The 15,813-nt window shown below is 42.0% G+C and overlaps 2 protein-coding genes across 3 annotated transcripts; one reads left to right on the top strand and one right to left on the bottom strand.

Moving 5' to 3' along the window:
* Nucleotides 1–2,942: 2,942 nt before the first annotated feature.
* Nucleotides 2,943–5,128, top strand: LOC306778757 (fatty acid-binding protein, liver-type-like; the record flags this gene model as incomplete). The annotated part of the gene is made up of 4 exons (XM_079270420.1): nt 2,943–3,009; nt 3,219–3,391; nt 3,472–3,564; nt 5,078–5,128. The coding sequence occupies 4 exons, from the start codon at nt 2,943–2,945 to the stop codon at nt 5,126–5,128; spliced, it is 384 nt and encodes a 127-aa protein (XP_079126546.1).
* Nucleotides 5,129–6,772: 1,644 nt separating this feature from the next.
* On the bottom strand, nt 6,773–15,663 carry smyd1b (SET and MYND domain containing 1b). Of its 2 annotated transcripts, XM_079270415.1 has the most exons (10): nt 15,415–15,663; nt 14,514–14,690; nt 13,398–13,611; nt 12,637–12,767; nt 12,397–12,435; nt 11,420–11,615; nt 7,858–7,950; nt 7,564–7,727; nt 7,262–7,430; nt 6,773–7,083 (listed from the first exon to the last, which is right to left on the bottom strand). In XM_079270415.1, the coding sequence occupies exons 1-10, from the start codon at nt 15,534–15,536 to the stop codon at nt 6,919–6,921; spliced, it is 1,470 nt and encodes a 489-aa protein (XP_079126541.1). In that variant the 5' UTR covers nt 15,537–15,663; the 3' UTR covers nt 6,773–6,918. The 2 variants fall into 2 exon arrangements, with proteins under 2 accessions (XP_079126541.1, XP_079126542.1); XM_079270416.1 differs by lacking the exon at nt 12,397–12,435.
* Between the last annotated feature and the right edge of the window lie 150 nt (nt 15,664–15,813).

The following is a 15,813-nucleotide window of genomic DNA, read 5'->3' as shown; positions in this document are numbered from 1 at the left end:
GGGTTATGAACAATGACTACGTGAACAATGACTGGTGTACAGCTATACGGACATCATTGGGAAACACTGCTCCCCGGACTTAGAATACCCGGCTGTGAAATGCAGACTATTCTATTTGCTGAGGGAACTTTCTGCCATCCTGATCACAGCTGTTTCCATCCCACGACATGCTAACGCGAAGCTAGCTCTGGAGGAGCTACACAGCAGTTAGCAACCAGCTAAACGCTCATCCGGAGGGAGCTGTGATTGTGGCGGGAAACTTCAACCACGCAGAACCAAAGACCGTGATGCCCAAGTTCCACAGAAATGTAAGCTTCCCCACCAGAGACAAGAATACTTTGGACCAGGTGTACACCAACATCTCGGAAGCATACAAAGCTGCACCATCTCCATACCTCGGCTTATCAGACCACCTCTCTCTGATAATGACTCCATCTGATAAACCAATAATTTGCAAAACAAGACCAGCTGTCAAAACCATTCAAGTATGGAGCAACGACGCTGCTTCACTTCTGCAGGACTGCTTTGAAAGCACGGACTGGGAAGTGTTTGCACAGTGAGCTGTCCTGGAGGAGTACGCCTCAGCTGTCCTGGCCTACCTACACTTTTGCACTGAGACAGTAACGACCACCAAAACCATCAGAGTGTTCCCAAATCAAAAACCTTGGCTGGACAGAAACGTGCGGTTACTGCTTGGAGCAAGAGACGCGTGCCTTCAGGTCTGGTGACATACCGGCCTACAAAAGTGCCCGGAGGGACCTGAAGAAGGGCATCAGAGAGGCCAAGCGCAGATACAAACAGCGCATTGAGGGACACTTCGAGAACAACGACCCCCGGAGCATGTGGAGAGGTATTAAAACCCTGACTGACTCCAAGAGCAGCGCCACACAGATCAGTCACGACAGTGAACTCCCCGACACCCTGAACCGCTTCTTTGCCCGCTTTGATAGACAGCACAGCAGAGCAACAGCTGAGAAGATCCAGCCCAAGGAGGAGCAGACACTCTTCCTCCAGCACCACCAGGTGAGGTCCGCTCTGAGGAGGATCGACATCACCAAGGCAGCGGGACTAGACAAAGTGTCGGGCCGCACACTGAAGACCTGTGCCGACCAGCTAGCAGAGGTGTTCACTAACATCTTCAACCTCTCCCTGCAACAAGCTGCAGTCCCCACCTGCCTCAAAGGCACCACCATTGTCCCTGTCCCAAAAAAGGCCGCTGTCACCTGCCTCAACGACTGCCGCCCAGTCGCCCTGACCCCAGTCATCACGAAGTGCTTCGAGAGGATGATACTATCACACATCAAGGACGTCCTCCCAGCAGACCTGGACAGCTACCACTTTGCGTACCGAGCAAACAGGTCTATGGAGGACGCGTCTCCATCACACTTCATACGGCCCTGTCTCACCTGGAGCACCCTAACACATACGTCAGGATGCTCTTCATTGACTTCAGCTCTGCCTTCAACACCATCATCCCCCATAAACTGGTGCATGAACTCAAAAACATTGGACTTTCTACATCACTCTGTTCATGGATTCCGGACTTTCTCTCAAACAGACCACAGAATGTCAGGATAGGGAACCTGACATCAACAACCACCATCCTGAACACTGGTGCACCGCAGGGCTGTGTGCTCAGCCCGGCCCTCTTCACCCTCTTCACCCAGGACTGCTCTGTCACATATTCCTCCAACACAATAGTGAAGTTTGCTGACGACACCACTGTGGTGGGACTCATCTCCAACAATGATGAGACACACTACAGACAGGAGGTCCAACATCTGGCTGAGTGGTGCTCGGACAACAACCTGGTCCTGAACACCACCAAGACCAAAGAAGTCATGGTGGACTTCAGGAGATCCAGGAAGACCACACCCTCTCCACTCTACATAAGTGGGGAGGATAGTGGAGAGGGTGGACAGTATCAAATTCCTGGGGCTCCACATTACTAAGGACCCCACTTGGTCCCTGAACACATCACACCCAGCCCAGCAGAGGCTCTTCTTTCTGAGGAAGCTAAAACAAGCTGGCCTGCCCCCTGCACTTCTGGTTAACTTCTACAGAAGTGTGATTGAAAGCATCTTGTGTCAGTGCTTTACTGTGTGGTATGCCAGCTGCACAGCAGAGAACAGGAGGTACCTGACCCGGGTGGCTAAAACAGCACAGAGGATTGTGGGAGTTACCCTGCCTGACCTGGACACTGTGTATGCTGGCCATCTCCAGAAGAAGGCCAGAAACATCTGTACAGACATCACACACCCGGGTCACTCTCTGTGTGTTCCACTACCATCAGGAAGGAGATACAGGACCATCAAAACCCGGACCAACAGGCTGAGGAACAGCTTCTTCCCCAGAGCGGTTTCCTGCATCACCCCACCCAGCTCACACCGGACAGTGCTGCGGTGAAACAAATATAGTCAATAACACAACACTTTAACTAAGCACATTTTTTCACTTTGAAGCCATTGATGCCTGTGCTTTATCTTGTTTTACCTTGTATATATTTATTTAATGTCTTGTTTTAAATCGTCTTGTCTTAATGTTTTTATACACTTTTTAACTGTTGCTGCTGTACTGGCTGATGAGTCGTCAACTTAATTTCGTTGTATGTTCGTACAATGACAACAAACATCCTTATCCTTATCGTTATGACTCATGTAATCAGATGTTGTGCCTTCGGATGACATCATTACATTTATTTTCTATGCGTGAACCCCAAGTAATGGGCACTTGTCCTCTCCTCTGCATGAAGACCAACTTAACTTTAGCGAAGTCACCGAGTACCTCTTTTATCTCTCCGTCCTCATCTGCAGGGGAGGATCCGGAAGTGGGCGGGAGTTGCCTTAATTTCAGACACCTGTGGTTAATGATTGCAGCCCTGGAGTTTGAGAGTATAAAACAGGCAGTCAACCACTTCTCTCTCACTGTCACTGTCTGAAACCATGTCGTTCTCTGGAAAGTACCAGCTGGAGTCTCAGGAGAACTTTGAGTCTTTCATGAAGGCCATTGGTGAGATTACAACTCTCTTTCCTAACAGTCTTTTGACTAGAAGCTTTAAGTGTTTGCGTAGGGATTTTGAACTGGATTATTTAACAAAAGCAAAAGTCTGCACATGAGAAATTTCTGCAATCAAATGGTTTTGCTGACTTGTCTAGCGATGTTTATCTTGTAATCACTGTAATGCGTGGTTTCTCAATCGGTTGCTTGTCTGTCTTGAGGTCTCCCTGACGAACTCATCCAGAAAGGCAAAGACATAAAGAGTATCTCTGAGATCGAGGAGGATGGTGACAACTTCAAAGTGACCGTCACCACCGGCTCAAAGATCCTCGTCAACGCCTTCAAGATAGGAGAAGAGGCAGAGCTGGAGACGCTCACTGGGGAGAAGGACAAGGTAAGCCGTGGCACTAACTTTAAGGATGCAGAAACTTGAACTAATGTAGTCACATTGATCTTGTATTGTGTCTCTTTAAGGCGGTGGTCCAGCGTGATGGCAACAAGCTGACTGTTAGCCTGAAGGGAATTGAGTCTGTCACAGAACTGGTGGATGGAAACACAATTGTCAATGTGAGTAGCAATGTTCCCTCTAATTTTTCATGTGTCTGGGCATACACACAAGCTCCCTGAGCACACTGAGGACCACTGTGAGCAACATCAGATGTGCACGCTGTGGCCACACACCAGTATCACACCTGTTCAAAACCTTGGATCATAGCAAGTTACATGGCTTATTAAAATAATCAAATTACAGCAGCAATTTTCACTAGTTTACTTTTAATATAAGTGATTTGACAAACTTTAAAGGAAAAAGACAAAAATCTTGTTGTTCATGAGATGTGTAGTATGTTTTATGTGAGAGTCCTGCTTGGCCATGGGAAGAGTCTTGCTTTGGCCTGTGTGAGGGTCCTGTTGTGGCCTGTGTGAGGGTCCTGTTCTGGAAGAAATGATACATATACACCTTTCAGACATAACATTTTGTTCACATTAAAACATTCACATTTTGCACAATGACGTGTGCTGTAGCTTGTGATACAGTGTAAATTCCTGTAACTCTGTCTGTAAAATATGTAATTACTCAGTTTTTTATTATCATTTCTACTACCCATAAATTATCTAGTAGTAACATAATTTAATGATTAATATCCATAAGTAAAACATCTTAATAAATGTCACTAGAATATGCACAAATCTGACTTAAATTTTACCTTATTTTTCACGTCTGTCCTTCTCACTTCTCCAATGGTTGTACACTTTGTGCAGGTTGATGGCTTCGTCTGCTTCTTGCTTTGACTTAATGCGCATCAGCTGGTCCAAATGTGCCACTTCAAGACGATTTCTGGATGCTGTTTTGATTTTATTTTTAGTTTTTTCTGCTGAATGTGACGCTTGAGGTAGTCCAACTTCCATTCAGTCCACATTTTTCCCTCGGAAAACTCATTTGCTACTTTAGCTTCGCTGCATGTTTTGCAGAGTAGACCCTTCCCCCTCGAAAAAGAAAAAATCTCACCCAGTTTCACCGCTTGTTCTTCTATTTGAACATACTCCGACAGCCATTCCATCTTAACCACATTTCTTTTTTCCAATGGCTTGGTGAGTGGATGTGTCGCTGCCCGTTCGTTTCGCCATGATAAGGGGTTAGCATTTGCGTCTCGTAACTCCGCCGCACTGTTGATAGCTAGCTAACCTGCAGCGCGAATGGGCAGGGCAATAGTGTCAATGCTATGATTGGCTGCGTAGCGTAAGTGAACCGAATCGTATCATTGGCTGGACACCTGTCACTCACTGAGTTACGTTGCAAAATAGTACAGAAAACAAAATTATTATTATTATTATTATTATTATTGGTTTAATTGATTAGATAAGATTAGGACTAATATTAGATATTAATTAATACGTTTATGTTGAATTTTATTTTATGCGCTGCATAGATTTTCTTGTGCGCTGAGAATGTGCGAGCAGTGCGCGATTGCTCAAGCGCGCAGCTTAGAGGGAACATTGGTGAGTAGACAACATGAGTTTTGTGACCTATTGAATGAATCTTAAAACATTTCTAATGTGACTTCTCTTTTTTTCCTCCCAGACTATGACTCTCGGCAGCATTGTGTACAAGAGGACGAGCAAACGCATGTAACTGTCTGCATATGGGATAATAAAAACAGTCAAATAAAAAGCAGCACTATCTTGATTTCTGAGGACTTTTAGAAATTGCTTGTCGCTTGCGTTGTTTACTGGAACAAAAGGAGAGCTGTTAAATCATGGGACTGGATGCCGTTTGTGAGGGTGACGTGTTTAGAATTAGCTGAAGGCCACTTTAAACTTGACTGCAGGATGACATGGGCATGACATGAGCATCATGTGCTAAAGGAGGGGGGGGGCGAATCAATGTGCTTTTTATTTTTTTTTTAAATACTTTAATTCTATTTTGATTCTAGAATACAGGTACTTGTGAGATGTCGTGAGCTGTGAAAATATTGTGTATAGGTTACTGGTTAATAGTAAATGAAGATGGTACACAGCTCAAATTGAGAGTTTCAAGTTCGCCTGAAAAAAATCACTGAAAGCATGAATTTTTTTTTTCATGATTCAGGTGAACGCTAAGAACTCTCCCAAGTCATAGCACATGTTTACCGGCTCCACAAGCAAATTGTACTTCGAGAGTGACACAGGCCAGCATAATAGAGGTCTGAGTACAGTCAAGCCAAATTTTTATTTTTGGAACCAGCTGTTGCACTGCTCTATTCTAATTTTATATATTCACTTGTTTTATCACTAAGCGTGTAAAATAAAGCAGTTTACATAATTTTGAGCCATTTTGAGCTCTCATATCTCTCCATGGAATTTTCTGTCTCTCTGTGGCCTGTGATTGACGGATTTCATCATGTGACCCCTTGTTCAATGCGGAAGAGACTCACGAAAGCAGTAGGTGGGTTATTTAGTAGGTTGACAGACTTGTCATGTGTCAATCCGCCATGATAGCTGCCAGCTTTGTGACGGGAGTGCAAACTGAGTGCATAGGTCGCAGATTTTTGGCGAAAAATACGTGATATTGTGGTAAATATTCTAGATATATTAGTTTGTGTATAATTGTGTTTGCAGTGTGTAAAATGGCTGGTATGATGTTGCCCGGACTTTTTTCGTTAATTCGGTATATAATGTGTGGAGCATTCATTATATTTCTTCATGAAAATTGCATTCTACGACACGCTACCACGCTTAACTGTCTCGCTCGAACCCCAAATGGGGCTCGGTCATCACCAGCAGGTTGTGAGAAACCTTGTGTAGTGGTTTGTAAGTGTGTTGCAGAATTGAAAACAAAAGTGAAGGCTTTGATGCTTTTCTCTGAACATTCAGTCGCAAAAAAAAATGTAAAACTGGGATGGAAGAAGATGCCTGTGGTCTACTGGGTTGACAAGATTAAATAGTATTTGGCACAAAAGACATATTTTACAAAACTACTTTCTCAATGAAATATCCCCATTTCATTGCATGTGTGCACCCAATAATTATTCAAAAGCTGGTTGGGCTTCTATACTTTATCTTTCATGCTGGTTATAAATTACCTCTTCTGGTGCACAATGGGAGCCATAACCAAGAACAAAACATTTAGTGTCACAGGATTTGTCTTTGGGTGTACCTGGTTAAAATGGATCTGACTTCAGGAGCGTAGCTAAACTATTGATGGCAATAGAGCTACCGCATACTTTCAAAAAAATACTGCTGCTACTAAATTTCGCTTTCACTGGATTTGGAGTATTGAAAATAAAGTGTACAAGTACCACGTGAGATCTTTTTAATGAAAAACAAAAGTGAGCGAAACAAAATTACCTTTTGACTAAATGTGCAGACTCACACACCAACACTCAAACTGTCAACAGTAAACAACGGGGTGGTTTCTTCTTGATCTCTTTTTTTTTTTTTTTTTTACTTTCTCCGGTGGAAGAGATTCTTGATTCCCTCCTCCACAGACCTGGGTTCATGCATCATGGACATTGGCTTGTTCTTCAGAGCTGCCTCTCTCATACTGTGGTAAACATACTCGTTCTGCTTGAACATCTTCAGCTCCATCTCCGTCTGCATACGCATCGACTGTAGAGATATCAGGAAGGACACATCAGCGCTTTGAACGTTTGCCAATGAGTTAGCTATACTATATAAGTAAAAAAGAATTATGGGCTTGTCATTTTCCAACTACAACCTACATTTTGCTTTAAAAAAGCATTTCAGCTGAACCAAAGAAAAGCATTCAGGTTTAAGGGGAGCTTACCTCCAGGTCCTTGGTTATGGGATGTGTTGGACCGTGGGTGACCATGAGAATGCCGTAGGCCCTGCAGATCATCCCATGGGCAGTCTCTATCTCCCCACCTTGCCAGTGAGTCACTCCTGCTCGCATGGCCGCCATACCGAGAGCAGCATTGTTAGGGTGGTACAGTTTCCTGTCAGAGGAAGATGTTTTATTTAATTTTTTTAATTATATTTCAGTCAGTGTGTTTCTTAATCTTATTATTGGATAAAAAAAAAAGATGTGCATGTGTATAGCAACACACTGCGCAACATCTCTGTACTCACAAGTATCCCTCCACCATTTTGCGGGAGTATTCTGCAGCATCATTGAAGAACTGCAGGTAAGCTTGCACCTCACTTAATGTGCTCCACATACGCACCTGGTAGATGTGAGTGTTAGCCAAAACTGGCTCTGTCTTCTCTATGCAGTCCTTGCAGATTTTCACCACCTGAAGAAAAAAAAATAAGAATAAATAGATACTCAAAAAACATGGAAAGTAGGATTGAGCTCTGGTAAGATAAAAGAAGAAAAAACAAACACATTCTTTATTTGGTGTTGTTGGTGATTTAAAACAATACCTCATGGTAGTTGCCACTTAGTCGAGCGTTGTCCATCTTCTCCAGCATTTGATAGCAATAATCTGTTGCCTCTTTCACTTGTTCCTCTGTAGGCTACGAGATGAAGATGGGAGACTAATCAAGAATTAACACACTGACAATGAAAGCATTAAGAATAATTGTACAGAAATCTACAGTCTTCTCGCTGAATTATGTAGGTCACAGTGGTGGGCCGTCAGGGCCAGCTAAGCCTTCTCTGCTGGCCTAGACAGACTTTGCAGTTTAAGTAAATGGGGATGTTCTGGACAACCGCAGTATTAAACTCTTTGTCAACAAAGAAAGGAGGATGGACTTTGTCTTGAAGTGAACAGCAGCTGTGGTAAGTGAACTGCTTTTGTGTTTTTACATCTGCAGTAGGGTTACTACTGTTCAATTTTCTATGGTGTTGTTTTTATGATGTGGTGAATATTGTTCCCTCTGATGTGAATAACATTTGAATGGCTCGTGCTCTTGTCTGAATCAGTAGGGAACAGCTACTTAAACCTGCAGGGAGAGTTTATGTATATGTTTATTTTATTTGATATGGACATCACAGTAGCATTAGAATTGGAACATACATGTATGCACAAAGCCCAGATGCACTGTGTTAAGTGTTTGTAGCGAAATGCTAATTTACAACACCTGTCCACAGGAGGCTTTTAAAAAAAGTTAAAATAGAAAATAAAATAAAAAATATATCCACAAATACATACACATATACATACACAAATACATACAGATATATACATAAAGTGCAAGTGTGTTTACAGGAGTGTTAGGTGTGAGAACAATGTTGTTTCTCTTTTAGCCATGATTTAATACCTCTATTAAAAACATGAAAATTTTGTTGCATTTTCAACTCAGTTGGTAGACAGTTCCATAGTTTTGCTCCTTTAACAGAGAAGACTGATTGTCCAAATGATGTTTTGCGCAATGCAATGCGACAGTTCCCGTTTCTGAGGCCCGTGTGTTCACTCTGCTGGTGTGCTGCTGTCGTATAACAAATTCATTAAGCAGGGAAGGAGCATGACCATGCAAACATTTCAAAATAAGCTTTAGGTTGGAATAGTTTATAAAGCTTTCAAAGCTGAACATATTGTGTTTCTCTAAGATCTGACAATGGTGCCACCTCATTGGTTTTATGTCCATAATTTTTAATGTCTGGTTATACAGTGATATGATGGGTTGTATGGTTGATTGTGAGGCTTGTGACCAGGTAGTGATGCAGTATGATAGGTGTGAGAATATCATGGTGTGCATGTAGAGCTGAGCTGTACTGAATGGCAGATATTTTCTGATGAATCTGAAGCAGTTGAGATTTGATTTAAACTTTTTGCTGATATTACGCACTTGTTTATCAAATCTTAGATGAGAGTCTAAGATGATTCCTAAGTACTTCACATTGTCAACCTCACTGATGACCTCATTCTTTATTTCTACCATAAAACTTGCACTTTCGTGTCGTTTACGTATTGAAAAACAAATTGAAACTGTTTTTTTTACATTCAGTGTTAAGTGAGAGGACTCAAGCCATTGCGATACAGAATGTAATGATTCAGTGAGCTGGTCAGCGGCCTTGCTAGATGTTCTGGCAGATGTATAAATAACTGTATCATCAGCATACATCTGGCAGCCAACCCCAGGACAGCTCTCAGGTAGGTCATTGATATACATGCTAAATAGCACAGGACCTAGAACTGACCCCTGGGGTATCCCCATGCTATTGGCACGGATGGTGGACTTTTCCCCATTGACTCTCACACATTGTACTCTTCCCCTGAGGTACGAGTCAAACCATTGTGAGGCATGATCAGAAAAATGGAATTTGTGAAGTTTGGACATCAGCACACTGTGGTTAACAGTATCAAAAGCCTTTTTTAAGTCTAAGAAAACTGCTCCCACAGCATGACCTTCATCCAAAAGTCCTTTTATTTTCTCAATTAGATGGCAGTTTGCAGTCTCAGTTGAATGTTTGGGTCTGAGTCCAAATTGTTGTTGATACAGTAACTGATTTGTCTCTAGATGTATTATGAGTTGCTCTGCTCCAATTTTTTCCAGTATCTTGGAGACAACTGGGAGGATGGCGATGGGTCTGTAATTGCATGTCAAGTCTTGCTCACCAGATTTAAAGATTGGACTGATAACGGCTGTTTTCCAGGTCTCTGGGAAGGTTCTTGTTTTAATTGACAGGTTCACAAGGTGTGTTATTGGCTCAACGTGTTGGGTTCTGTAGTTCTTTATCATTGCAAAATCAAGATTATTGATGTCCTTGGCATTTGAGTTACTGAAGTGACTCATAATTTTGCTTACTTTTTCAAGGTTAACTTCTTTGATGTAAAATTGATTTTGAGTGGTCTGGTCCACCGTGTTAGGTGTCAGTTCTACTGGTTTAAAGTTGTTTGCGAGTTCCTGTACTGAGTCTACAAAAAAAGCATTGAATTAATTTGCAATTGTTGCATTATCAGAGATAGGTTCATTATTTATTCTCAGTTCCTTTATTCTCTGATACTTATAGGTGTTTGAGTTGGTTAAACAATTAATGTGCTTCCACAATTTGGAACTACTACCCTTAGCCTCTTGTATAAGTTTTGAGAAGTAATTCATCTTAGCTTTGCGTAGCTCGGTGACAACTTTGTTTCTTAGGCCTGTATAAATGAGATGATCAGTATCAGTCTTTGTGACTAGAGACCTTTTGAGGGCGAAGCTCGTAGTTCGAAGTTCGTAGCTTGTGTGCTGTTGTTTTCCCGTTTAGCTAGTTTAGCGTAGCCTCAGCTGTTTTTTGTTTTGTTTTTTTTTGTTCCGGGTTGAGAGGTCACACAGCCCGTTGTCTCCTATGTGAGCGCAGTCCACCGAAAAAACATTACATTTCCCACAATTTAAGCTTCTGCAATTTCCAAATGCACTAGTATTATTCAAACGTATTGTTCGGTTCGTAAGCCTTGTACCGAACGGTTTAATACGAATACGTGTATACCCCTACAAACAAATAATAACCGTCGCTGTGGCGTCATAATTAGGTTATTCAACTGCAGTAGGACAGCACAGAAGGCCCAGGTATAAAATGCACGTCCCGCCACTGGTAGGTCATATAGAGACATCAGTGTTAAATTGAGTGTTTCATAACCAGTTAGAAGTTCCTCACAAAGACATCACAGGTTTTCTTTGTCTTTAGGCCCATGAAGTGATTGGTATTTTTATTTTTTTCTTAAAAAGACCGTTGACCTGCTGAAGGGGCCCTGTCCAAGACGTGAATGTTTATTACACAGATAAGATAATAAGGTAATGGTATGTTGTAGATCATTGACATACCTACCTTTGAGTAAATTAAGTATTTTTTTTCTCTACCTCACGTGAAGAAATGCACCCCCTTACACACAGTGAATACATCAGGAGTTGCTTAAAATAGTCACTGCGGCTCTGCTCCTCGTGTTTCCCGTCTGTCCTTATCACGTGGGACTAAATCTAGAGAGAGGGTTCCCCTCTACTCTGCCTTCTGCAGTATTAAAGTCATTATCTCACTTCACTCAAATCGACGGACACACACCTTGACTCCGTCCACTTCCGTGCCCGCCATCTTCAAGTCATCTTTGATATGGCCCTTGCAGTGCTCGCATGTGCAGTCAAAGAAGTATTGTGTTTTCAGAAGTCTTCGCCTCTCCTCTGACAAATTCAAGAAGTCCACGTATGCGACTGTCAGCTCCTCTCCCTCCTCGATCTTACCGAGAGAACGCAGCTCAATCCTGAGGAAGAGGAACGCAGTTGAATGCAAGCAGAAGTGACTTCATTTAGGTTTCTTTCACTGACAGCTTTTGATTGATGGTGAAACTCAGTTCCATAGTGTGGCTTTCAGTCAATCCAGTCGAAGGATTGAAGGAATTAATGTTAATGAAGATTATTTCACACTTAAGGCAAAATTCAGTTCATTCATTTAAATTTATTTTTTTTGCAAAGACGTGAAACTAAATTTGGGATTTCTTTATTTATTAAAAAAATGTGTGAAAAATAAAAGTCTTAGAAATTAAATGATTTGGGATATTTACATGGAAAAGTTATTTTTGCCATGTTTTATCCATAGTGTTACATGGTGTTGATGTGATGGGAATGAAAGTTGTTACAAATGAGAGAAGCTTCTAATACACTTTCTTGATGATGGACAGACGCACGCTACAAACACACATCAACAAAACACACAAAGTGACAAACCAGCAGCAAGAGAAAGAAGCTATGTGTTGACATGACAAACAGAGAAATGTCGGTGACTGAAAAACAAGCTTTCAGCAGGTCAAAAAAAACAACTCATACCAGCCTTTCAGTGAAGGTTAGAGCATTCAAGATGCATGTTGACATTTTGATTTGAAGTCTGAGTCACATCAAACCTACAGGGCACTACTGACAAAAACTTGTATTTTCTACAATCGACGGAGTGGGAGGGAGGATGGTGGTAATATGCTGATAATGTCATGGTCTCAATGGTGCTCTAATAAATAAGACTTTGAAAAGGTTGAGGTTGAGGACACGCACCTCCGTTGAGAATGAAACATAGTATTCACAGCCGATTGACTGAAAGACAAACAGGAAGCAGTTTTACACCAAATGCAACCTTAACAAACACACGTTCACACACAATACACAACAGCACGCAAACACACACCAACTCTAAAAACGTTTCACATTTTTTATCAAGTCAAGTTCAGCTGAATAAAAAAAAAACAATTCTTTCAAGGACAAACAGAAACTGAAGAGGTATTTTGTTGTACTTACTTGCCGTGGTTGAGGATCACGGTGCAGTTTGGCCAGCAGTCATGATTCACCAAACACAAATTTGGGAAAAGACCAACTCCCACCGCCTGAAGGCCCCTCTGGTCGCTCACAGTGAAACCATTACAGTTAATCTGAGAGAAGGAGGGCAAATATTAATGTGGACACAGAGCTAATAATGGAGGACTTTGTGCAACTTGTGCAAGTTGAGGATTTCAAAAAACATCTACTCTTAAGTGTTATCGGAGACTACAGCTGTGGCTTTATTAAACCAGTATGTAGTTCCAACTGATGTTCATAGAGTCGCAAGATACATTTGAGGAATCTTTGCTTTGTTGTAAGATAAAAACAAAAAAGGTTGGAAACAACAAATTGTCTCATTGTACCCCAGAACTGGGGCCTGTTGGGGCCAGCAGCTCTTTCATTTTACCACCCCTGGTGACTTGTTTAAATGTTTGTTCAGGAAGTTTTTGTTATCTCATGAAGTCTATCAGATACACTTCATTTCCATCAGGTCAGTCACTGGTCAATACGTTACATGATCTAAGCTGCAGGGCGCATAAAGTGTTATTGTTACTTGTTATTAAGCACAGGATATCACAGATAGATATACGTTTTGTGAATGCGAGTTAACAAGGATGTCTGAATGCATTCATTTTAGTCTCTGAGAGGCTGCCCTGTCTCAAAAGAAAAAGCCCTTGATTTTGGATACAACTTGGGAAAATGAAGGATGGCCAATCAAGTGATAACGCATATAAACACACCACTCCAAAAAAATGTGAAATGTCGTCAATCGTGTGCTGCTTGCTGGTGCGGGGCCAGTAGTCCAGGAAGTTGTGGATGTCCACTTTTACGTCCTTCAACTCGTCCTCTTGCATGTCAGCAATGTGATCCTCCAGCTCCTCCAGTGTGGTCAGCTGCATGTCAGACATCACGCTCCCCTCTTTGTCATGGCGCCACATGATGCGGGCCACCAAACTGATCACAAAAACAAAAAACAACAGAAGAATAAGACAGGTGACTTAGAAGATCACGGTAAAAAAATCAGATACAAGTGGCCACCGGTCATTAGGGGCAGCCGGGGCATAAGAGAGAGAACTGTGCATACAAATCATGTTATTATTGACTCTCAACGGTTACTATCTGCTATAATGTATTATCTAGGAATATAGCATATTCCTAGATTGCATAGTATCTGTGTCATAATGATTTGGAGCATCTTTCTGAGAGGATCGCGAAACATCACAGCAGCGGGAGTCATCTGGACAGTGCTGTGAAACTGGGTTTACTTGGAGCGCATGCAGGCACTCCATTGAGCAGCAAAACAGAAAGGAAAAGGAAAACAGGCACGTGCTCAGTCGGATTGTAACATGTATCAAACTGTGTGGAAAATGTGAATCTTTCTTTGGATTATATTCTGAAACACATGATTAGGGTTGTAAATTGAAACAAAGCAAAAACAACTTGGTTATGTTTCGGCAACTAAACTAGCCATACTTGGTTAGCCTAAAGGTTGAGTAAAAACATCTTGGTTCTGCTTAAGAAAGGTAGCCTGGGTTTGTTGACGTCATTTAAGTTACGTACATAATAAAAAATAAAAAAGCGAATTGACTGGACTCAACTTAACTTACTTGATTGAATGTGGCTCTATGCATTCATGTTGTGTTGATCAAAATCCACATTGCACCAAACCAGCCTCTTCTTTTCTAATTTGGTAGGACGGACTAACAATAGTACACTGTGGCAAACATGTCTCAGCTTTAGTGTGTGGGTTCCTTAGGCCCTACTTGTGTTTTGTCCACACACACACACTAAAAAACAAATAAAAAAAAAACAATCAAGCATCATGGCACAACTTATTTCCCTTTCCCTCCACTTACCGGATGTTCTCGTTCGGTGTTTTGCCATAAGCTTTGATGGCACCACATTCTTGCTTGTGTTCGGCCCAGCCGGCGCGCTGGCAAGTCCGGTCACAATAGTGAGCAAATTTGCACTGGCCGCACCTCTGTAGCTTGTCTTGTGTGCGGAAACAGCTGTGGCAAATACGCTCCGCTAGACTGCAGAAAAAGAGTGGAAAGATAGTCGTTGAGATAGTCGTCGATGGAAGAGTTCCGCGGGTTGGCTTTACCTCACTGGTGCCCAAATGCTCTGTAAGTGAGATATTGTTCTCCTTTTATATACATCTCTACCGGTTTGAAGACAACCTTTCAGATGAGCATTAAACTTAATTCTTTCTGTATTATTTTTCAAATCACATCATGTTATCACAAATAATTCTCAACTCAAAGTTCCCAGTCTCCTTTAGCAAAGTTTGTACTCGGATTACGTGCACTTCTGACAGTAAAGTCGAGCTGAATTTCTCAAATTTCTTGACACAGAACAACTACTGGATAAAGATAATTCCAATAGATCCCATAAAGTTCCTTCATGTTACCAGCACTTCCTTAGTTACAGTCATGTCAAAATATTCCCGAGTATGAGCTGTCTACAATGGAGGCGCAGTTGTCTACATGCCATTACATCAACATGATGATGATGATGATGAAGTGACATACTGTGAGAATATAGCACTCTTGTTTCAGTATCAAACCAGATTAAAACCAGGCTCTATGGACATCCAAAACATGAAACTGAAAGATATTGTGGATACATTTTGAATCTACAGAAAGAAATTAAAGACAATATGGTGTTCATCAGCCCAAATATCCCCATTATGACCACATCTGAGCACGCCCTCACTATTGAGCGTCCACATCCCCAATTGGCATCCTTACACTGTACCTGTCAAACACAACAGCTGCGACACTGGGCTCGGCAAAAATGACGTCTCCAGCCCAAAACTCCTTGGTCGCCTTCAGACCCCTTCCCTTTCCAGGTGCGTCAAATATTGCCACGTTCTCCATGGATCCTGCACTGGTTCCTGAGGCGCTGATGAACAGTGAGTCAGTGGTGAACCGATGAGTGTTTCAGTGCTAGAGAGAAGCTAAATGCAGCGATGGGGTACTCATAGACCGATCCGTGACCTCTGTGTTCTTCAATGGCAACTGCACATTCCACACCCGAGGTATTAAAATAGCCGTCCTCTTGAACTGTACCAACAGTCACAGAAGCATGGGTTGATGGTGTTTTGTGTCTGTAGTCCACTGAGAAATAAAATGTCTTGTCCTGTCAATAAAGCCA

Source organism: Melanostigma gelatinosum (genome assembly GCF_949748355.1).
Source record: "Melanostigma gelatinosum genome assembly, chromosome: 6".
Lineage (NCBI taxonomy): Eukaryota > Metazoa > Chordata > Actinopteri > Perciformes > Zoarcidae > Melanostigma > Melanostigma gelatinosum.
Note: the sequence above shows the minus strand (reverse complement) of the source record. Positions and strands in the feature narration are given on the sequence as shown.